Here is a 24,264-nt window from a genome sequence, read left to right on the forward strand (position 1 = left end):
ATTTGAAGTAATAACGGGCAAGCACATTAACTAATCGTCCAGAACAAGGTGTAGAGCTTCTTTCAGATCTTGGCATACTTTCTTGATATCAGAATCCTTTTTTTTTGATTTGCGATGTAAAAGCAATACTAGCTTCGCATACATGAGCATATGATTGCGTATAAACCGATATTGAAGTCTTCTGAGAGCATCTTCATTATTCTCCAGTCTACACAATATTATTTTCCTCTCAGTACGTTATGTCTCTCAATCCAACAGAACAGTTGAATTGCTATTCGAAGGTATCTGATACAGACAACTGTAAACTAATTCTTTAAGTTTGTTCACCGTAGCGTAACGACCATAGATAGAGAGAGTCTATATTTTCATCCAACCAAAATACATAACACATGGCAGTGATGGTGGTACAGAAAATATGCTTGCACAGTATTCGGTATTAGATAGGATAAGACCGTGAAGGTCATCTAGTCTGATCACACCAGCATCAAACAGGTACATTTGACTCTAAACAGTCTGGCTGTAAAGGGTGACGGCAATGCGATATATTTGATGTCCCCATCGATCCTCATACTAATGGGGTTGGCGTACGTCCTCCTTCTCCCGGAAAATATCCTCACATAAATGTACTCCTTTTTGTGAATTTATCTTCCGTTTTAGCTTAAAATACCCAAAAAGACCGTGAATAACGCGAAATAGGGACCTACGAGAAGCGGGTAGGGTCTATCTTGTTGTTTTCGCATAATCCTGTTATTCAAATGTAGGATTTTGGTGTAGGTCTGATTTATAACTTTGTAAATTACTTTACAAAATTACTTTCTGCTTTTAAAGTCAAACGTGCAAAGAGTAAGTAATTTCACCTGAAACGATTGAGGAGTAAGTTACAACGACTTGGAATAGCACTAGTACCGGGTACTCGAATCAGTAGCGTCTTTTTACACCATTACTCAACCCAAGTCCACAACATACCTAAAACGTGGTATTGTTTTGTGTATTTCAGTGAAGCAAATTCAATTTAAATCTCAAACCACTTTATCCTGTGCCCGACCTCATTAAAAATCGATCAACACCTGATCACCACCTGCGTAATCAATCCGCTGTGTGTAAAATGGTATACCACGTTCGTGTCGATCGTATATTAATTTTGCGATTTGCGTCGATCTGCTGTCGAACAGATATACTTTTGCCTACCCCTGAAGTATACAGTATTACCACGTTGTCTATATTACGACTCTGTGGTTAGACAATACAGATTAGAGACGCCCCGGACTGATCAATATAGTCGGATACTCCCAATCTGCTCAGTCGTGGTTCTTGACCCTGCAAGACCTCTGTTAGCATCAGTCTATCTCACTGTTTGTAGTACCAATTTCAAACGTCGTAATAGCGATCACTCGGTCATGTGTAGAATATAGAAATTGACGCCTGTCCTATTTGCACGACCTCGTGGCTTTGGTAAACTTACTAAAGCGGAAAGTCACTACCAAGTTGAACATTGACTGATCGTTTTCTTGTTAGCGTCGATATTCGTTCGTACGTTCTTTCATGCCTTAGAATTTTTGTTATCATCGAGTGAGGTCATAAATAGACAGGGGGGGACAAATTCGATGCGTTCAACACAATACGCATTTGCCACATCTCAGCCCGGACCGTAACCGATCGTTTACCGCACCTACGATAAATGTCGCTTTTTACTCATAGGTAAGCCGATGATCTGTGAAAACACAGGCGCTAACGTGCCATTTCGTTATTCCTTCAACGTCACATGACCGCCTATGAAGGCTTTTTGGGTGCCCACCAATACAGTGTTGAAACGTGATCCATAGGGCCCCCACTGCGTGCTATACGCCTCAATAAATATGTTTACTCGAGTTTACACCTGGTGTGGCCTTCGACAAAATGTGTTCCTTTTTTGTAAATTTGTCCTCATTTTCAACTTAAAATAACAAAAAACACCACAAATAATGCGAAATGTAGGTCTGGTCGATTTCGGTGTGTGACCTTTCATTTAGCTAACTCGCACGGGTATTTCGGTAGTCAAGTCAGAAGAAATGACATTGTTTTCTAGTCAATCTAATGAAATTAGCGGTATAAATATAAAAATACGTCTTCCCCAATCGTAACTTGCAACCTGTGAAAAACGTGTACCGCAAAATATCCTCATCACCCCCAACAAAACATAGTTGCGAAAAATATCATACTATGAACGTATTGACTCGGCGGAGTGCTACCGTGAGAGAAATGCTGTTTGACCCCCTCGACCTAGCCTTGGATTTACCGTTCGAAAAACTCCACCGGAAGAAGCTGTTATCGAGTGTCGCAATCAATGTCAGCCACGCTCCATCAATCTGTTGCTTTGACAAAACTTGTACGTATACGCCAGAGATGAGTATTGATTAGGATTTAGAAAAAAACGTATTTGTGAAATTTTGCTGGATTAGGATTGCATTAGATTTTGAGACTGATTTACTATATCGTACAGGCTACAACTGCCTAGCCCCGTCGTGACGAAATAGGATTAATCAGTTGTGGAACGATAAGTTAGGGCTAACCGCTTATACCCCTAGTTTATTCTTGAAAGCTCTATAGATTACTGGTTAGCTGTATTTTTGTGGACGACTGACAACAGTTAGTTGTCGCTATTGTACGATTTACACTTTGTGTTATACATTTTTTTTTGTTACCACCGCGAACTAGGAGATCAATCACGACGACGGGCAACTAGTCCCAATTGGCGGAATACTGTCTGATTCATCTGTATAATCAGGTTTAGCACCACAAGAAGTATATTAGTAGTTTATGAATGAATACAATCTTATCCATCAAACAACAAACAAATAACATCCATTCAAAAGTCACTTGACAAAATTTATCAACCCCCGTATATTAATCGACGTTGTCAACTGGTTTGCGTTGTCTAATTTACTTTCTGCATCCACTTCACTGCTCCACACCAGGTGTAAACTCGAGTAAACATATTTATTGAGGCGTATAGCACGCAGTGGGGGCCCTATGGATCACGTTTCAACACTGTATTGGTGGGCACCCAAAAAGCCTTCATAGGCGGTCATGTGACGTTGAAGGAATAACGAAATGGCACGTTAGCGCCTGTGTTTTCACAGATCATCGGCTTACCTATGAGTAAAAAGCGACATTTATCGTAGGTGCGGTAAACGATCGGTTACGGTCCGGGCTGAGATGTGGCAAATGCGTATTGTGTTGAACGCATCGAATTTGTCCCCCCCCCTGTCTATTTATGACCTCACTCGATGATAACAAAAATTCTAAGGCATGAAAGAACGTACGAACGAATATCGACGCTAACAAGAAAACGATCAGTCAATGTTCAACTTGGTAGTGACTTTCCGCTTTAGTAAGTTTACCAAAGCCACGAGGTCGTGCAAATAGGACAGGCGTCAATTTCTATATTCTACACATGACCGAGTGATCGCTATTACGACGTTTGAAATTGGTACTACAAACAGTGAGATAGACTGATGCTAACAGAGGTCTTGCAGGGTCAAGAACCACGACTGAGCAGATTGGGAGTATCCGACTATATTGATCAGTCCGGGGCGTCTCTAATCTGTATTGTCTAACCACAGAGTCGTAATATAGACAACGTGGTAATACTGTATACTTCAGGGGTAGGCAAAAGTATATCTGTTCGACAGCAGATCGACGCAAATCGCAAAATTAATATACGATCGACACGAACATGGTATACCATTTTACACACAGCGGATTGATTACGCAGGTGGTGATCAGGTGTTGATCGATTTTTAATGAGGTCGGGCACAGGATAAAGTGGTTTGAGATTTAAATTGAATTTGCTTCACTGAAATACACAAAACAATACCACGTTTTAGGTATGTTGTGGACTTGGGTTGAGTAATGGTGTAAAAAGACGCTACTGATTCGAGTACCCGGTACTAGTGCTATTCCAAGTCGTTGTAACTTACTCCTCAATCGTTTCAGGTGAAATTACTTACTCTTTGCACGTTTGACTTTAAAAGCAGAAAGTAATTTTGTAAAGTAATTTACAAAGTTATAAATCAGACCTACACCAAAATCCTACATTTGAATAACAGGATTATGCGAAAACAACAAGATAGACCCTACCCGCTTCTCGTAGGTCCCTATTTCGCGTTATTCACGGTCTTTTTGGGTATTTTAAGCTAAAACGGAAGATAAATTCACAAAAAGGAGTACATTTATGTGAGGATATTTTCCGGGAGAAGGAGGACGTACGCCAACCCCATTAGTATGAGGATCGATGGGGACATCAAATATATCGCATTGCCGTCACCCTTTACAGCCAGACTGTTTAGAGTCAAATGTACCTGTTTGATGCTGGTGTGATCAGACTAGATGACCTTCACGGTCTTATCCTATCTAATACCGAATACTGTGCAAGCATATTTTCTGTACCACCATCACTGCCATGTGTTATGTATTTTGGTTGGATGAAAATATAGACTCTCTCTATCTATGGTCGTTACGCTACGGTGAACAAACTTAAAGAATTAGTTTACAGTTGTCTGTATCAGATACCTTCGAATAGCAATTCAACTGTTCTGTTGGATTGAGAGACATAACGTACTGAGAGGAAAATAATATTGTGTAGACTGGAGAATAATGAAGATGCTCTCAGAAGACTTCAATATCGGTTTATACGCAATCATATGCTCATGTATGCGAAGCTAGTATTGCTTTTACATCGCAAATCAAAAAAAAAGGATTCTGATATCAAGAAAGTATGCCAAGGTCTGAAAGAAGCTCTACACCTTGTTCTGGACGATTAGTTAATGTGCTTGCCCGTTATTACTTCAAATAAACTGAACACGTGTATTTGTGTAAAATGTGTTATAAAAGTCAGTCAACGGAAGTGAATAGACAAGTATCGCAGCTGATTTGCGCACATCACACCGAAATTACAAGCATTCGTACGACAAGTGAGCCCGTCAGTGAACCCTGTTTTCGATTGTGGTATGTGTGCGTGGAAAAATACAGTACAATTACTAGGATTATATCACACCTCAAAATACGTTCCTGTCTAAACTTGCCGCATGGGTCAATCGAGGCGACTCACACAGATATTCCTAGTTTATCCTTGAGGACTGTATTACTGGTTAGTATTTTTATGGATGATTGACAACCGCTAGCTGTCGCTATTGCACCATTTACATATTTGTTATACAAGGGGGCGGGCAACTTCTTCAGTCGGCGGGGCGGAGAAAATTAGGTACTTGGCGGGCCGAATTGTTGAATCGATACATTATTCGCCCACTGATCCCCATATACGAGGGATAAATCGTATTTAATCAACGTATTTTAACGACCGCAATGTCACTACAAAGCCATATCTCGCCGATAATGACCAAGACAATGTGGGTTTGAGAACAGCCTTGTTATACAGGCACCGCCGTGTTTCCTTCTCTCTAGTCAATTAACACACCGTTCAACCCATAAATAAGATTTACAAATTACTGGATTGCTTCGAAACTACCTTTGGCTCGACAGTTTTATGGGAACCTACTCTTTATAATTAGGATAGAAAGCGATTTCACGATACCGACATTTCTTTTAAACTGCTTCTACTTGAGTACTTCAAAGCTATATTTTGTGCTTTCATTTGAAGCAAATGTAGCATGTGTTGTAAAGCGATCCAGCTATCTCGATAACCTCGCCAGAATGCGTAGTCTCGTCTGGATCTGCAGTACCTAGTACGTTGTGTATACACAGAGAGGGATTGCAGTGGCGACTTGCTTCAGTCGAGTAACGGACGATGTCGATTTCACACGCATTCCAAAGTACATCTTGTGAGAATGATGTACCACCACCCGGCTACGGCCCCGTATCCACGTAATAGCCTTCACAATACCATCATAGCGTCATTTTTTTTTTTCGATTTGGCTACCTAAATACCTGACTTTCGTAATCTAGGCCTACATTTTGCGTTACTCGTGGTGTTTTTTGGCTATATTAAGCTAACAAGGGGGACAAATTGACAGAAAGAGAGTACATTTGGTCGAAGGGCAGAACATATCTGGAAAATGGAGGACATATGCTCCCCTAAAGGAGGCCGTATGGTAACCCTATTAAAGTAGGAGGGTCGACGGGGACATCAAATATATCGCACTGTGTTGCTGTCAACCCGAAAACGCGAGTTTTGTCAAGTCGTAGATTGATGACTGACAGCGATTGTGTCACGGTCGATTGATCACAGCTGATTTACGTACATCACACCGCATCGAAATTACAAGCATTCCAACGACGAGTGATGAGAACCAGTCAGTGTGATCACCGTTCCCGTCGAAAAAAATATGCGATTCTCTCTAATACCCCGCCGCCGACGGATGTATTGCTAACGTATTTCCAGACTCTTTGGACATGGATTATCATCCCCTGTTAGTGATCACCATGCTACAATACTAACAAAAACAACCATGCCAAAGGAATCGTACGTGATAATCGTGTGAACGGGGTGGAATACCTCCTAATAATAATATGAATGAAATCTACATGGTTATATCCCGTCGGGGTTGTTGACCGGTAAAGTTATTGTCATCGTTGTGTGATTTTTACCAATATACTCCTTGAGGTGCCAAATCTGATCGCACTAATAACACCTGTACAGACGAATCAAACAGAATTCCGCCAAAGGGGCGATACCAAGTCTCCTTGTACGTAAATTATTATACAACGACACCCATATTACAGCAGAACAATCTTGTCTGGACGGAGGAGGCGACGAAACATCTCCGGACCCGGCGCAGATTTCATCAGTTTTCAGCGAAGCCAGACTGGATGCGGCCAAATGGCCTTGAGAGTCGGATTTATGCTGTATTTTGCCCGCACAACATGTGGAAATAACAGGACTTTACGTGCTAGCCGGATTTTTTGGACTTTGATTTGGCAACCCGAGTCGGGGTGGAGTCAGATTTCGAAATCTCTCGCTCATCTTTACACCTCACCGAAAGCAGGCTAGATCGCATCACGTATGATCTGACACAATTCATCCCCCATTATTGCACCACCGCAACCGAGCGTGTTTCAACAAAATAAGGTCGGTCCACTGATCCCCGATAAAGCGAGCTATCCCAGATTCGTCACTGTACAATTGAATCTTACATTGTACTCGCAGTTACCGAGTTCGAACGGGAATGCGAGGCTCAAAGGGGTGACACAGCAATTCTCTGACGGGGACACTCCCCCCGAATCAATATATCCGTAGTATGATGCCGCAAATATGCTTGGAGGTGTTGGCATAACATGTGTTGAGGATATATGATGCCGCAAATATGCTTGGAGGTGTTGGCATAAAATGTGTTGACGATATATTTACGACACATACGCGAACACAACTGATTGTCTGCAGCGAAATTTGTCGACTTCGAGCGACAGTGCGTGGCTGCCGAAGCAATATATCCGTAGTATGATATTGTACATATGTGTGGAGGTGTTGTCATAACAGGTGTTGAGGATGTTTTACGGGACACGCGGACACAAGTGATTGTCTGCAGCGAAATTAGTCGCCCTCGAACGATAACTGCGTGGTGAGCTCGTGATCGATATGTGTATGTTACAGACGGACAAAGCATTCGTTCACCAACAGATCGATTCAAGTTGTGCAATGTGCATCATGTACACTGTACAGAATACAAAATTAATATGATCTACCACAATTCATTCCCATTATTGCACCACCGAGCGTGTTTCAGCCAAATAAGGTCAGCCCACTGATCCCCGATGAAGCGAGCTACCCCGATTCGTCACTATACAATTGAATCTGACATCGTACTCGCAGTTACCGAGCGGAAAATGCAAGGCCCGAAGGCGTGACACAGCAATTCTCTGACGGTAACACTCTGCCGAGTCAATATATCCGTAGTATGATGCTGCAAATATGCTTGGAGGTGTTGGCATAACATGTGTTGAGGATATGTTTCGATCCTCGGCACAGCAGGATGGATCACAAAACAAAATGGCGCTATGCAGTCTACGCGGCCGCATGTCATTTTCGACAGCGAGATTGATTATCGTGAATTAGGTCTTGGACAAAGCAACGATAGCAGCGCGTCGTATAATATCCGAGCTAAGCTAAGTAGTTATAGTATACTATAAACCTGATCCTCGCACCGCCAACGAGCCGTAACCACAATTCTAATACCGCAACAATCCATACACAATAATACACCATACCGGGAGCTTTCAAAATACCAGTTGACGGGCTTCGATCGATTGTCGACACGTGATGATTTAAATCAGCCTGACCAGAACCCTAAGTATGATGCAAATATGCTTGGAGGTATTGGCATAGCATGTGTTGAGGATATATTTACGACACATACGTGAACACAACTGACTGTCTGTAGCGAAATTTGTCGACTTCGAGCGATAGGGCGTGGCTGCCGAAGCAATAGTTCCTTAGCATGATATTGTAAATATGCTTGGAGGTGTTGGCATAACAAGTGTTGAGGATATATTACGGTACACGCGAACACAACTGATTGCCTATAGCGAAATGAGTCGCTCTCGAACGACAAGTACGTGGTGAGCTGGTGATCGATCGTACATACCGGTAAAGCATTAGTTCGACAACTGATCGATTCAAGTTGTACATCATGTACAGCATACAAAAATAATATACCGCGGTAAATTACACATCATTTACAGACACCGGCATGATTACGCTTGACCAGACGTGAAGCAGTAAAAGAACCCATCACATTGTTTGGTTGGGACTGTCTGTCCTAATACGCTAGAAAGCGGTAAAGGTGTGGAACAGCAGTTTTTGCTTGCACCAATTACTACAATATCGGAAATTAACACGTTGATGCGAGTCAAATTGAGAATGAGCTATTTCTTTAATTACTTATTATATTCTAAATGGTACTTTATTCAAGTTAATCTATGTCGGGGGCGCCTAATACCTATTTCTAATACACGACATTCTGGTTCTCGATATGACTCAAAATGACACACATATTTATAACCAGATCAATTCTCCTTACTATTTAAGTCGATAACAAAGCAAGAGCAAGTACGACAGTATGGAACAGACTACATGCGTCACTATGCACAGCCGAACGTATAGACACCTAAAACACGCACCATGATCTCACCGATCAGGAGAAAACTTTATTGACGTCACGACCGGCAATTATTCCTATGCCCCACGAAATCGAGTCAATCGCGAAACGACAAGTCAACCAGGGTGGTTTGACAGGCAATTATTCCCAAAGCCTCGTGACGAGGACCACAAAACGCTAGGCCAGGGCGATTTGTCGGCAGGCAACTATTACCAAGCCCAGGTCTCGTGTCCAGAGGTTAGGCGAGGCAGAATCAGGAGTGGAAAAGTACAAGTAGAAGTACTCAAGTCTCATGTCTGAGTACAAAGGTCAATCAAGATTCTTTGTTCGTTTTCTCTCTATTGGTAATTATTCCCCTTTTTTAATTGCCGCACAGTCAGAAGGGAATTCCCCTCGAGTATTGCTGCAAAATTGAGAAGGAGCTAATTCTTTAATTACTTATTATATTGATAATCTTTGTTTGTTTATTATAATCCTTGCATGCGCACATTCCGCCCAAACCTATTACTACTAATATCCAAATGATAAATTTGAAAGTTGAAGCTGGTTTCATATGAGCAGCAGTTGAACATGGGTAGGCAGACCCCAAGGAAGATATGAACGCAGTCGCTCGGGGCATTGCTTGTCTTCGCCCGCACGCGGCGGCTCAACGGGAATCTATAGTTAATATTCCCGAGTCTCGATGCGTAGATTGGCGCTTCGGCGCGCACTGCAGCAACGCAACTGAGCCCGGAGGAGCTGGTGTGAGTCCCGGCGAGTGAGCGTTTTTTGTTCTTGGTAAGGGGCGGAAACCCGGCCCAGTGCTCTGTTTGTCTTACTCTAAGTGAAGAAATCCAACTGAACACGGATAAACGGCGGGAATAAGTGGCAATCCGTCGGTCGTCGCAATAATCAGTACACACTACACAAGAAGTAGCTTGTTGTTTCAAAACGGTTGGTGACCCCTGCTCCAGTAGATAGCTGGGTTTGAAATGCATACCTCTTCCCCTCAAGAAAAAACAAGCATAGGCTATTTTATGGGAACAGGCATTTCGGAGCCGGTCATTACCGCGCCACGATCCCACAACACACCAAAAGACATATGCAGTTTCGGCCAACACGCAACTCCACGGGATGTGATACCAAAGATATATCTTGGCCGAAACTTATAGGGTATTCGTCCATTGTCACTAGCCGCGCTGGGTGGGCGTGACTAATAAGTTATTAGTAATAACTCCTGTCCTTCCAATCTGGGCCCACAATGCGAATGCCACCCGGCGCATCCACAAAGGAATAAAGCCATGGTAATTTGTGTGTGCGTATCACAAAAGATATTGTTTTAGTCTACTACGTTTGGGCGAGTACAATATCTTTTGATTATGCAACAGACTGGAGGTCGCGAATTAACAACATACTATAAAGTAATTATAACAACATACCAGATGCTATGATTATGAATTACGTGCCCCAGCTCTACAGGTAATTCTGACACTTGGGGCTCAGAGAGGTTATAAATGAATAGTAATATAATGCAATTGCCAATATTATTGACGAAATTCAGTGTTGAAAATTGACCAACGATTGGACAGGGGGACGAATTGCAGTTTTGGCTGAATTGGCTGAATTGCTGATTCTAGCTACAACCCATGCACGCTAACATGTCAGGCGATATAAGCGGATGGTTATGGCGGCAGGTCCAAATGCTAAGTAACGGACTGTGAAATAACGATTGACGCCCGTTTCAAGTAGTTATATGAGAATAAGATATAGTGAACATAAAAATTCTGCCTTCAACTTAATACATATACTGCGAGCTGCTGTTACGAGAAACGGCTAAGCACGGCTCGATTATGATGTATATCAGCAGCTGTTTATTTGTAATGCTTCGTTGTGGAAACTGCAATGTTTTATTCAACGAGTACAAAATTACGAATCATCGTCAGGTGCACGTGCGTAGTGCGTACGTAGGCCACCTGCTCGTCAAGCAGCAACGGTAAACTGCGTTTAACTAAGCACAACCAAACATCAATACATAAGTTACTATTTGAAACTATAGGCAGAGTGGTGATCAATATCCTGCAATCACACTACAATGTTCATCGCATGTTTGTTTACGATGTGTGGATACTTCTTACGCAATGACGAGCGGAGCTAATACTTCTGACGTAATAATGAGTCAGTGGCGTTTGAAAACAGACGTTGTGCTATCGCTAACGTGGTATATTATCTCATTCTTCTTCACGAATATTCAGTTTATGTCAGTCCTTGTACAAACAAAAAGTAATCGTTCTTTCACAAAAAAATCGATTAGATATGGGAAGTAGTCGATTACGATTACGATTACTTCGGATTTTTTTCGAATGTAATCGATTGCGATTACGATTACTTCAAAATGCTGTAATCGTCGTAATCGATTAGGATTACTAATCGCGATTACCCCATGTCTGTCTACCACTACGGGGAATTTATGTGAATGCTGTCGATCCATATCGTTTCCTGGCAAAGAGTGTAGCCTATTCATGACGGACATGATTGTTTTGTTTTTTGCATACAGAAGAGCGTAATAGTTTAGGGGTTGGGGCAGAGGTCTTAAAATCAGTGAAATTGTTTGCGACGCAAGGTTCCTCTCGGTTTTGTGTTGAGTTTCCATTATTACTCTCACTAGTTCCAGCATTATGACACAGCGAGAGATAGTAGGTAGGGATGGTGTGAACGCGAGGTTCACGTTCGCGTTCTGTGATGGATGGCTTGCCCCAACGAACAAGATTATCCCAGTACTACCGCAAATACAAAATTCTAAAATTTGACGATATTTTTACATTTGAAGTAGCTAAATTTATGCATCAATATTTTTCAAATGAATTGCCTCCTGTGTTTAATGATTTCTTCGCCCTTGCTCAAACTGTTCACTCACATAATACCAGATTTTCTTTCCAAGGTAACATCTATTTTCATCGACCCACAAGTAACCTCACAAAGAAATCGATCGACTATGCCGGTCCTGTCATATGGAATGCTATACCCTCATCAATACGGGACCTCCCATACCACTCCTTCAAAAAGGAATTATTCAGTCACCTCATCTCCCGTTACCAATGATCCGCTTGTCTCACACCAATTTTTTTAGTTTCTTCAGTATTTTATTTTTATGCTGAGCTGAATTGATTGATCCCAACCAATGCATCCAAATTTATGACACGATATCTGTATTTGTTAATGCAGGGTGTAATCAGACTAGTTGACCCTACCCAGAGTCATATCGGTCACACCCTGTCCTATACCGTTAAGTTCATTTATTGTTGTTTCATGTGCCAATGATGTTTTCTTTACGGTTGGACAAATCAATAAATATCTCTCTCTCTCTCTGTGTGAACCTCTGAAATTTAGAGGTTCACGTTCACCAACGAACCTTGGTAGGTTCTGCACTGTGAACCTTTTCATATATTGCAATTTTCGTGTCATTATAACATCTTTGGCTGAAATTCGTTGCATTTCAACTTCAGACCACTCTGTGGATGGCGCTCGCAGCATAAAAAAATCAACACTAAATGAGCATGTACCGCTAGCATGCCGACCTCAACGATTTTACACGCGTTGTTGCAAAAGTTTACGCGAAATATTCAGCTTTACTTTTGTGAATATTTAGTGACTCTCTGCTGTGAGCTTGACCCGCAATCATACAACATCAAGAACGAAATACACTACCTCTAGGTAGTCAACGAATGATGCTTCTTCAACCAGTCAACGAAATTGATATAAATAATACATGGTTGTTTAATGTAAAAAAATCTTGATTTGATATGAATATTGTATCATAAAAATCGAATCCGTGCGATTGGGGTGTTGGCTACTGTACAACTTGTTTATGGGATGATATCGGTAGCTACTATAGAAACCCGTTTTACACTCTGCTCAATATTTATGTAGCAATTTCAGACGGCGAATACATTGTCCGGTCTGGCCTAGACCGTTACGGCGTAAGCTTTTATTCCCTTGCAAGTCCCCTTCGAAATTGTTGGCAAAGCGACGGACGATATTGATTTTATGGAATAAATATAGCATATTATTGTTCCAGTTGATACATTTGGCTAAGTCACCATGTATTTTTGTGGCCTAATATGACCTGAGTCGTCACTATAGGTATCGTGTAGGCGTACATTATATGATTTTACTAAAATGTAGGGCTGGAATTAGAAATATGACGTCACGTGACGTCATAAGGTTCACGTTCGTGTTCACACAGAACCTTTCAAAAAGGTTCGCGTTCACACGAACCTGAACCTTTCAGGGGTTCACACCATCCCTAATAGTAGGTTGAATTTTGGGGAATTGTGATCACAGAAGTGGAGACTACCGGATATTTCTTTCATTCCACTAAACCAGTGGTTCCCAACCTGTGGTCTTCCCGGTGGTACGCGAGTAGATTCTGTTTATTTTTTTTCGACCGAAGGGAGTTATTAGTTCAAGTGGGGTTAATTTTGAGTTTTGTTTTCAAACCGTCGTCGTCGTGGTTAAAGGTCGTCGTCGTGGGTATGGGCAATCCCACCAATGACGGCCTACGGGTAAGAGATCTAGTCGTAAAGCATTGGGATTCTTACCTAACCAAATTTCGTTTTAAAATATTTGACCACAAGAATTCCAAATGGATCCACTGCAACAGGTGTGGTCAACCTGCGGCCGTAGAAGGAAATTTGTGCGGCCTTGGACACGTATTTCAATTAGTATGTGTTGGTGGCCGTCGACATGAAAATTGAATGTACGAATTTACTCCTAAATTTTTAGGAGATTTTGAATAACCCTGAAATCTTCGCGCTTCACGCGATTCAACGCGACTTCATTTTTCGATTTTAGTGTAGTAGCTCTCATTGCAACCTGAACACCACAGTACAGATGTGAATAGCGACGAAAAATGATGAGCCCCATGTAGAAATACCAACTTGGAATCGTGTCTTCCTCACGAAAGAAATTTGTTTCTATGGTGCGTTTGGGTGATTTCGATATCTTTCCAATATACCGCCAATCCTGATGGGAGGTCAAGAAATAGCAGCATGCAACAAAGTGACTTATTACAATTGGTCCACCCGAAGATACATCATCATTTATTACTTGCCCTACATTTTCGAAAACACAACCTACATCAACTTTGCCTGGGATCTGATCACATTGGTCGAGAAAGGATAAATGTTTGATAGTAATATGTGAAGCTACGAATATTAAGGACAAAATTCATTCGTGAATCTAAAAAATTTCTGCGCTTGGCGCGACCATGACGTAATCAATAATATATTCATCACCTGACCACTCGCGATTTCGGTGCGTTTCGTAAGCCGATATGAATAAATACGTTAGTCTAGAGCTCACTGAAAATGGACATGGACAGTTTAAATTGGGGATTTGGCGTCCACTTTGTTCATTACGAACTATGTCCTAGAATGCGGCCGTAGGCTTGGCCTATATGACTACTCGAAATGCGGCAGTGAATAGCCAAAAGGTTGGTCACCCCTGCACTACAGAAATCATATACTGCGCCTTATTTTCTGCTTCGCTGCATTCGGCAGCTCAACACGATGGAAGCATTTTTATCCGCCCTCGGCTCACGTAACTTATATAGGTGGTATGCGAGCACTGCGTAAAACCTCAAAATGGTACGTGGGTGAAAAAAGGTTGGGAACCACTGCACTAAACGGTTCACAGGGTACAACCTACCACGGTTCGTTTGCGACCGCGAACTTTTGATTCGTTGAGTTTCGCATATGCGAACGCGAACGTGTGCCGAACGTTCGCACCATCTCCAATAGTTATAAACCCAATGCTTAATTATACAATGAGCATGATCGTAGTTATCTTATCGCCGCAAGATTATTATAATGAAATATTAGGGTTGAGTAGTCTTGGCGAAATGGTTATTTCCCCAACAGTTTTGTTTTTAATTTGATGTAATCACATAATCCCACTGACCTTGTAGTTAATCCACGGCATAAAGACACCCATCATGAAAATTGCTGCCACGGGTCCTGCGAAAAGTCCGGAAATAGACATGGCAACGGGAAGTATATTTGTAGAAGCAAATGATACAGCATAAGCCAAGATCATCACTGTTGTTCCGAGCGAAAATGCTGCAAAACTCACATTTACATCACTTATGTAGATAGCGAAACCTTGTTTATTTTCATACTCAATATTTTGCTTAATAGAACTCTTTTAGTCTGTTTCAATTCTGGGAAACATACTCCTACAAAGTCAGAAAGGATCATTGCGGAAAGAGCGTTGATTCCCGAAGACACAGTACTGAAATAAGTATAGAAACATGATGCAGATTAGATTGTAGATTGTACAGAAGGGGCGGGCAAACCTTGTACCTCGAGGGCGACATTCAACATCTAAAACCATTCGCGGGCTGCACTATAGCACCATTGGGATTATAAGCGAAAACGTAATCTTTTGTTTGCTTTATGGCAACGGAGGACATAACATATTTATATTGAGAAAAAATTAAATATTGATTTGATGATAACTTACGCGCATCACCAACCAAGTTTTCAAGGCTTCAACAGTGCAAATTAGTATCGAAACTATAATTCTCTATGATAAATTATCTCTCAGTGGCGAGAAGCGTAAAATGTCAGTACTCGAAACAATCGTCTTTTACTACACAACTCGAATCAATAAAATTAATACTCGATTCGGATTCGAGTCCTCGAATCATTATGCCCAGACCTACTCATCACCCTTTATCAAACTCGACATATGTTTATTGCCTCCATAAAATCTAGATGTCATCAGCAAGGAAATACTTATACTTTTTCGTCGTACTTAAGCAGTTTTGTCGACTATTTCCACTTACTCAAGTAATCTTGCTTGTATATCTACCTCTACTCCAACGGTATTTGATGCGTAGAAACTAATATTAGCATAGGTGGTTTTTTGAATGCTACGAAGTTGCGGCTGCTACGAAGTTGAGCGAAGTCATAAACAAGTTCAAAATACAGAATGTAGTGGCTCTGAAACTACCCAAATCTTAAGTTTATTGACATCTCACGGCCCAGGCCTCACATTTTGAAAACATGCATTATGGGGTCCTAATTTACACCTATCGGTACTATATTTTAATGTAAAGCAAATTACCCAGATTTGATTCTCTGCAACCCTGGCGGGCTGAGATTAGTCAAGAACCGAATCGCTTTTCTATCAACATCCATAGCTTACGTTGAACTTAACAAGGGACCATGGTGTTTTATGCATTTCTGAACTTATCAATAAACCAAAGAACATTTTATGTATTTTTTATGACACAGCTCCACACTAGCACCGACCTTTTTATGGGGTTGACACTAGGGATGGTGTGAACGTGAGGTTCACGTTCGCGTTCTGTGTGTGAAGCTCTTAAATTTGGAGATTCGCGTTCACAAACGAACCTTGATAGGTTCTTCACTGTGATCCTTTTTCGTATATTACAATTTTCACTGCATTGCGACGTCTTTGGTTGAAATTTATTGCCTTTCAACTGCGACCACTGTATGAATGACGCTGGCAGCGTAAAAAAGTCAACACTAAACGAGCATGCACCTTGACAATCTCAAAAATTGTACTTGCTTTGTTACACCCGCAATCCCGCAAACGACCCGCAATCACACAACATCGAGAGCAAAATACACTACATGTAGGATTGTAGGTAGTCGGCGAATGATGCTTATTCAACCAATGAATGAGTTTGATATCGTTGTCTGCTGTAAAGAATCTAGCAGATGTACGGGGTCAATCTTGACTTCATATGTGTATTGTATTATAAAAACCAAATCCGCGCGGGGTGTTGGTATGTTGGCTTATGGGTTAATATCGGTGCCGAGTATAGAAACCCGTTTTACACTCTGCTCAATATCAACGTATAGCAATACTCAGACGCCGAATACATTGTCCGATCTGGCTTAGACCGCTCAGGCGTCGTCGTCGAAATTGCTGGCAAAGCGACTGAAGATATTGATGTCATGGGATTATTATATCATTTGATTGCCCCAGTTGATATATTTGGCGACGTTCAAAACGTCAATATGTACTTCAGCATTGTGGCATTATATGGCCAGAATCGTCGCTAGACATAGGCTCGCTTCACAGAAATGTAGTGTTGGAATCAGCACCGTAACTGCCGCACCCCAAACCCCCTAATTGGGGGGGGGGGGCGAGCACGAAGGGGACCCAAAATTATTTCGTGAATTAGCATAAATCATAGAGTATTTTTTGAAAATTTATGCAATTTTTTCAAAATTTTTTCGCGCCGCGCGTGAATTCAAGATGCCATTTATCTTTATTATTGGGTATTGGGCCATAACCGCGCCACGACCCACCAAGACATACAATCAAGTTTTAAGCCATATAACATGAGACTCCAAGAAGTGTGCCAGATCGATCGGCAGCGAGAAAACCTTTGCCGAAAAGGACTATGCCGTTATGCTGACCGAAGACTTCGTTATATATACAAAATACATATAGGTTTAATTGTCCATAGGCGCCTAAATGACTGGCGGCGAATGTTTCCGTCTTGGCAATCTGAACCTCACAAGACAAATACCATCCCGCTGAGAAAAAATTTACGCCAATGAAGAAATACCAATTTGAAATCGTGTGCGTCTTTCAGTTTAGTACGTTCATGCGATTCTCTATTTTTTGATTTAGCAGACTGGAAGTCACGAAATAACATCATATATGTAACGAAGTCATATCAACGGGTCCGCCCGCCCGAGGATGTTTAATTATTATTTACGGGCCCTCCCGTCTTCAAGACACTTCACTCAGCTCTACCAGTAAATCTAATTACGTGAGTAGAGAGGACAAGAAAGTGATAGCAATATATATGCAATTGTCGATCTGATTGACCGATTTTATCAGAAATTACCGAACATTTTCGCGCATCGCGCTGGCTCACTATACGGTACAGCTAATTGCGTGACAAACGCGAACAACGTGATTGGGGGGGGGGGGGGTAGTTTTATCATCCTATGGGAGCCCAAGACCCAAGTTTTTGGGTTCCCTGATGAGGTGCTGTTTCGTTCCTGCCAACGGGTATACGCCCGAAGATGTTTAATTATTATTGAGTGGCCCTACCTTTTCGAACACATGTCACTCAGCTCTACCGGCAAATATGATTACGTGAGCAGAGAGAAGATAAAAGTTGATAACAATATATATGCAATTCCCGATCATACTGACCGATTCAATCTTCAATTCAAGAAGTTTTTCGCGCTTCGCGCGCTTAGGCGACAAAAGCTTGCTCACTAAACAACTCCCCAATGTAGATGATAAGTGGCGATAAACAGGGTACAGTCTGAGGGGGGTCTGGGGGGCTTCGCCCCCCAGAAGTTAGGTTTATCACCCTATGGGGGGCCCAAGACCAACGTTTTAGGGGGGGCCTGACGAAGTGCTGTTACGGCCCTGGTTGGAATTAGCAATACGACGTCACGTAACGTCATGAGTTTCACATTCGCGTTCACACAGAACCTTTCAAAAAGGTTCACGTTCACACGAACCTGAACCTTTCAGAGGTTCACACCATCCCTAGTTGACACCGTACCTACATATACTTAAAACTTATAGGGTTGCATTTAAAACAAATGGTTGTTTACCCTTAGCATGTATACACGGAATAACTTACGCTAATGCATAACAGGGGTCATTTTGACCCGTATTGCTATCACGTGCAATTCTACTATAAAGACATTGAATATTTTTCTTCTTGTGCTTTCCAGAGATCTTCCATTGGTGTAATGACGACATATCTAGAGTTTTTGTTGCACTTTAATTGAACAGCCGGCGAAAAACAGTGTAAAGACGTCGGTGATAAAATGAAAGAAATGTCCAAAACAGTTCACACTACAAAGAACAGCCTGATTCATTCCCTTTACTTATTGCCTGTGATTATGGTCACGCTGTATTCTGGGCACACGGGTATGCAACATATGGAGCATAAATTTGCAAGTTTCTTAACCTTTGCGTCTGGACATAAGTAAGGAACACCGCTTTCTCTTCTGCAACGTGTTTGCTGTTTGCAGGGATGAACTTCGAAAAGCTATGCCGCATCTCCCCATATCCTCTCTTGTGGCTCTGTGGTGTTTTATTGTCTATATTGTCATCATTTGGGGCAAAATGAGGCAGTTAGAAAGATATGAATGTAACCTCGTTGCTTTGAACCTTATCCAATCTTATAATCGGGTCATACTTGTCTGAATATGGATTATACTTGTCTGAATATGGTATATGCATTTAGAGCTGCGATGTCGAGCAGATTGTAAAAAGGAACTAGAGGCCATCGGCAGGATTGTCGTTTGCAAGTATATGTTTGAATCATTTCGTCAATCAAGTCTACACCAATCATTGTCTGGTTATAAAATCTGATGATCTCATGCCTGTTTTTTCAGGTATTTTTCTATTTCAATTTGATGCGGGTCAAAATGACCCCTGTTATGCATTCTCGGGGTATATAGTAAAAAGTGCATTTTTCTTGTCAGAGGTAAAACTTTACAGAACGACTTTTTGCTCATCATGTATAAGTATAAAAGACTAACAAAGTCAAGAAATTTCAGGACTCAATTCCCAATATGTGTTTAGCGATTACGATGAATAGCACCGTCTGGGTCATTTTGACCCCTGTTATGCATTCTAGGATTAAAACAATTTGTTTGAAACTTGTTTTAAACAGTGTTTTAAACAAAGGCCTTTAAAAAAAATTGTGTTTTTCAAGTTGTATAATTATGCCATAATTGTGTAAATACTTTCCAAAAAACTGCGTACGATTACCGCCCGATATAACCGACGTATACGATATGGGATTATTGGAACCCTCACAATAGTCGGTTCAACAGCTATAGTACGTATAGATATCTCGTCAAAGGAGCTATAATAACCGTATATTTTTAATTGGCAATCTCAATCCAATATGACGTCACAATTGAATATTTGTGACGTCATGACTTTAAAAACAAACATAAAAAACAATAAAAACATGTTTTAAACAAGGTCCTTGTTTTAAACATGTTTGTTTTGAATAGATTTTTGTTTTAAATGCAACCCTACTTGAAACACTATGAAAACTACCGAAGGCACCTTCAACTATTAAACTAATTGAAGCAATTCCTTACCTTAAATTCCCACTGAATGCGGCTGACACCATCAGGCCGGCCATACCGGGAATGTCACGAAACAAATTGATCATCAGATACGGCACGATCTGGTCTGCTTTAGTGACTCTTTTAAGCAGCAGAGGATCACATCCTTCGTAAAATGCGTAGACAGCCAAACCAATCAGTACCGTGAATACATTCATCAAAGCCAACGGCACGAAGCTCATTGCGACAGCGCTGGAGAACATATCGTAACTTTAATGAAATACCCGTCAGCGTTCTTTGCCACAATCTCTCACATTCTGGCTCGGCGTATTGTCCTGCACGACAGCCACCTTTGAACATACACTTGGTTACAAATCAAGGCGAAATATGTATTAATGGACAGCCCGAAGAGCATGCTCCACACAGTGTATTTCACTCTTGGGTCCGGATCGAGTCTGTTATTACAAAAGTTGATGCATAAAACAATTTATTGTGGAACGCAATGGTTTTATTTTTGAGGAATATGTCTGCACCCTATTACCTGAACATCGTTATTCTTCCTCCTCTTGCGATGGATTCTGAAAGCGCATGAAATCCACCAATTGATTGAAGCGTCACGAAATACGTAGCAAGCATTCCTGCGATCATCACAACAGCTTGCATTACGTCAGTCCAGATCACCGCCTTCACACCACCCTGAGTAAAATTTATTTGAAATTTCCCGAAGCAAGGTACCGCTATTACTTGAAATGTTCGTGGTACACACCAGGGACGTATACACGGTACATATTATACTTGTCAGGGCGATAGTCCATCGCAGATCCAGCGGTGTGACAGTGTGCAATGAGAGAGCTGGTAAATACGTAGAAATAGACAAGTGTAGTATCTGGAATTTCGAAATAAGATGACACCGAAGAATAGGTACCATATCGCAGCAGAGGACAAGATAATACTATATATATATATATATTGTCTATGCTCATTTTGCGGATATCAGCGAGATAAATATTTTGTATACTTTAGAATTGCCAGTAGTGGAAATTACCTATAGTTACCACTAGGGCTGCATTTAAAACAAACGGTGTTTCAAAACACTTTGTTTAAAACATGTTTTAAACGGTGTTTTAAACAAAGGCCTTTAAAAAAATGTGTTTTCTAAGTTGTAAAATTATGCGATAATTGTGTAAATACTTTCTAAAAAACTTTTTGTGTGAGCCTACGGACAATTACCACCCGATATAGCCGACGTATATCGATACGGCAAGGTTGAAACCCTTTAAAATAGTCGGTTCAGCATTATTAGTACAGATATTTCGTCAAAGGAGCTATATTTACCCTGTATTTTCAATTATTAATGACAATCCACTATGACGTCACAATTGAATATTCGTGACGTCATGGCTTAAAAAAACAAAAACAAAAAATACTAAAAAAACACGTTTGTTTTAAATTGATTATTGTTTTGAATGCAACCCTATAGTTGCCACACAGCAAATCAAACCGGAGCGTTTTGGATTGCACACCAATTCCAATATTGTAATGTTTGTTCAATATATGAGATATAAACACCATGCATGATACCACCATAAAATCTGTCGCGACATAATTTTGCACCTCGCGGACATCTGACGTGCCACAACATACTATTCTAGAATAGTTTGTTTCGTCCTTGGTTGTAACCAAGTCAGGGCGTTCCTTCCGACGCGCAAGTCCTTTCTAATTTTGACTCGAGTAAATTGGAGTCATTGTTATTCTGTCACCGAGCCGGTCCGAGTAATTCCGCGAAAGATCGCATCCAAGTCCAAGCCACAATTTTCAGTCACCAATTATGTATACGGTTCATGTTTTATCATCATGAATACAACCTGATGCAGCAGCAGATCTTCCGCCACATGGTAGCGTTTGAAAGTGGTGGGATATGAAGTTTGATGAGTATTTTCAGTTTTTGGAGCGATTTCAGAGTGAATATTTCTGAAATCCGGAAAGATATGGCCCCATAATTGCCAAATGCTTGATAATCCAAAATTTAGACGCGGGCCGCTTAAATGTTCTGCCAGGCCGCGTGTTTGAGACCCCTGCTATAGTCATACGGAAATAATGAACTGAGCTCAATCAAAAGTTATCATCTGCGCTCATTATTTCGCCAAAAAACATAAATAAAAAATGCATGTGATTTATTGTTTATTGTGATATGCTTTGAGAGAATAGATCAGTAAAGTTATTTATGAAGGATAAGATAATATATGTCCCGACTAGGCATTTACAGGCGAAAACACAGATAATACAGTTATTTTCGTAGAATTATAGCTGAGGCGATGCCTCGGTTGACCGCCCCACCATTAAATGCAAAAAAGTCCTGTATAATAACCGATGTCTAAAATGTCGAATCGAAATAACCTGACTCCACTTACAGATCCCATCAGCCGCAGTCCGGACACGAGCATTCGGACTGATCTGTGAAATCTCATCTCCAGATACTGGAATTGTTAAAAAGCGATTCAACCATTTTCAGCACGTGAAAAATACTTATTTTGTCCATACCTCGAATGCGCTCAATATCTTGAGTTTGTGAAATAGTGGAATGTGATAGACGATAGCCATGATATCCGCGAAAAGAATGCTCACTGGGAGCCAGCCTATCGCGTTACCGTGAAGATAGACATCGGTGGGGATACCGATAAAAGACACGGCGGATGTGTAGGAAACTGATATGGAAATGGCGACTGCCACCTAAAAACATTCATGACGCAGATATAGACTATACACCTAAGCCCGACAGGTTTTGTGTCGAATTGAGTATGGGCCAGCCGTTAACCATACCGTTTTTGTGTACGCACCGGTGATATTTGTCCTTCTCCAAAATAATAATTATCAGTAGATTTCTTTTTGCGATCTCGAAAAGCAAAGAAGCCTCCTACTCCAAGGGACAGTGCAACGATACCTACATCAGCGTAAAAAAATAACAATCTATAAATAGACATGATACGGATTGCCCTAAAACAATACCCCTTATGAGCGACGCACAAATAGCCTACTTGTGATGCGACAAGCGCCACAATCCCGACTTAACAAATAATAATTCCATCGCCACGCTGATCGCATTATCTCAATATTGAATCTATATGGACATTAGAAGTCAAGTCTTTTGACTCACCAAAGAAAAGGACGAAATCCAACGCTTGGAAATTTTCTTTAAGGTGTTCCATCATACGAAAATCCGGGCTCGCCTACAGTTGGTCGATTACTATCTGAGTTGCAATTCTAGACGTCACTGCATGGATGTTTTGTTTTTACAAGCTTTTGTAGCTGAATAACAGTCGGCCTGCCATTTTGGCGGGTCTAATTGCACTCATACTCCAGTGGTGGAAATCATTTCATTCTAATTCATTGCCAGATCTGCTTAGCAGACAATTTCCCACTCCTTCCAATATGAACGAATGAGCAGATTCCTATGACATAAGATTTCGAACCCGTTTACTGTAGTGTTATTAGAAAATCATCTTACACTTAACTGATGATACTGCCACAATCTAGTCTTCCACATGCATATTTGTCTTAAAGATTCTGATATTTTACTCTGGGAAAACCTCGATTAGCTTGTGGAAAATCACTAGCGTAGCAACGTAGGCTGTTCATCGTTCACATTCGAGAATTCCGGCGACCCATTCCAGTGAGGTATTTCGAATAAGTTTTTCAAAATTCCTGGTATCGATTCCGGTATACTGCAGCAGAAAACCGATTGCTCCAAGACGTGTATGTAAATGACATTGCCAATTTGTTTGATGGATTCTGAATTTCTACTGTGTGCAACTCTCGAAAAGCTCGAGGAAAATGATCAGCATAGCCTCGTGCTCATCGTTCACATTGAGGAAGTCAAGTCACACATTTAAGTCCATGTTTGGTATGTCTCTGAAATTCCTGGTATCGCTTCCGATATACTGTAGTGAAAAAAACGATTGATCCAAGAAATTTATGTAACTGGCTGGACAAGGTAGAAAAAATAGAGTCTTCACGATCATGAAAACTGTAGACAAGTACTACTACCTGGCGATTCCATTCGCAAGCGACTGGGCCTCAGATCGCACGTCCCCGAATCA

The 24,264-nt window shown here is 41.1% G+C and overlaps 1 protein-coding gene and 1 pseudogene across 1 annotated transcript in view; both read right to left on the reverse strand.

Moving 5' to 3' along the window:
* LOC145449690 (sodium-coupled monocarboxylate transporter 2-like) overlaps positions 1–23,444 on the reverse strand; it is a 33,029-nt gene extending 9,585 nt beyond the window's left edge. Inside the window, exons 1-10 of the mRNA XM_080328103.1 lie at positions 23,322–23,444; positions 23,005–23,108; positions 22,709–22,897; positions 22,579–22,644; positions 20,934–21,053; positions 20,709–20,863; positions 20,482–20,622; positions 20,201–20,419; positions 15,247–15,359; positions 15,030–15,187 (exon numbers count right to left, since the gene is read on the reverse strand). Coding sequence (XP_080184229.1) covers positions 15,030–15,187; positions 15,247–15,359; positions 20,201–20,419; positions 20,482–20,622; positions 20,709–20,863; positions 20,934–21,053; positions 22,579–22,644; positions 22,709–22,897; positions 23,005–23,108; positions 23,322–23,376 — 1,320 coding nt within the window. The 5' untranslated portion in view covers positions 23,377–23,444. The remainder of the gene's footprint in view (positions 1–15,029; positions 15,188–15,246; positions 15,360–20,200; positions 20,420–20,481; positions 20,623–20,708; positions 20,864–20,933; positions 21,054–22,578; positions 22,645–22,708; positions 22,898–23,004; positions 23,109–23,321) is intronic.
* LOC145449912 (uncharacterized) lies at positions 18,964–19,603 on the reverse strand (annotated as a pseudogene).
* Positions 23,445–24,264: the final 820 nt, after the last annotated feature.

The sequence above is a fragment of the Botryllus schlosseri genome, chromosome 11 (assembly GCF_051294905.1).
Source record: "Botryllus schlosseri isolate E-star chromosome 11, Bs_hap1, whole genome shotgun sequence".
NCBI classification, from domain to species: Eukaryota; Metazoa; Chordata; class Ascidiacea; order Stolidobranchia; family Styelidae; genus Botryllus; species Botryllus schlosseri.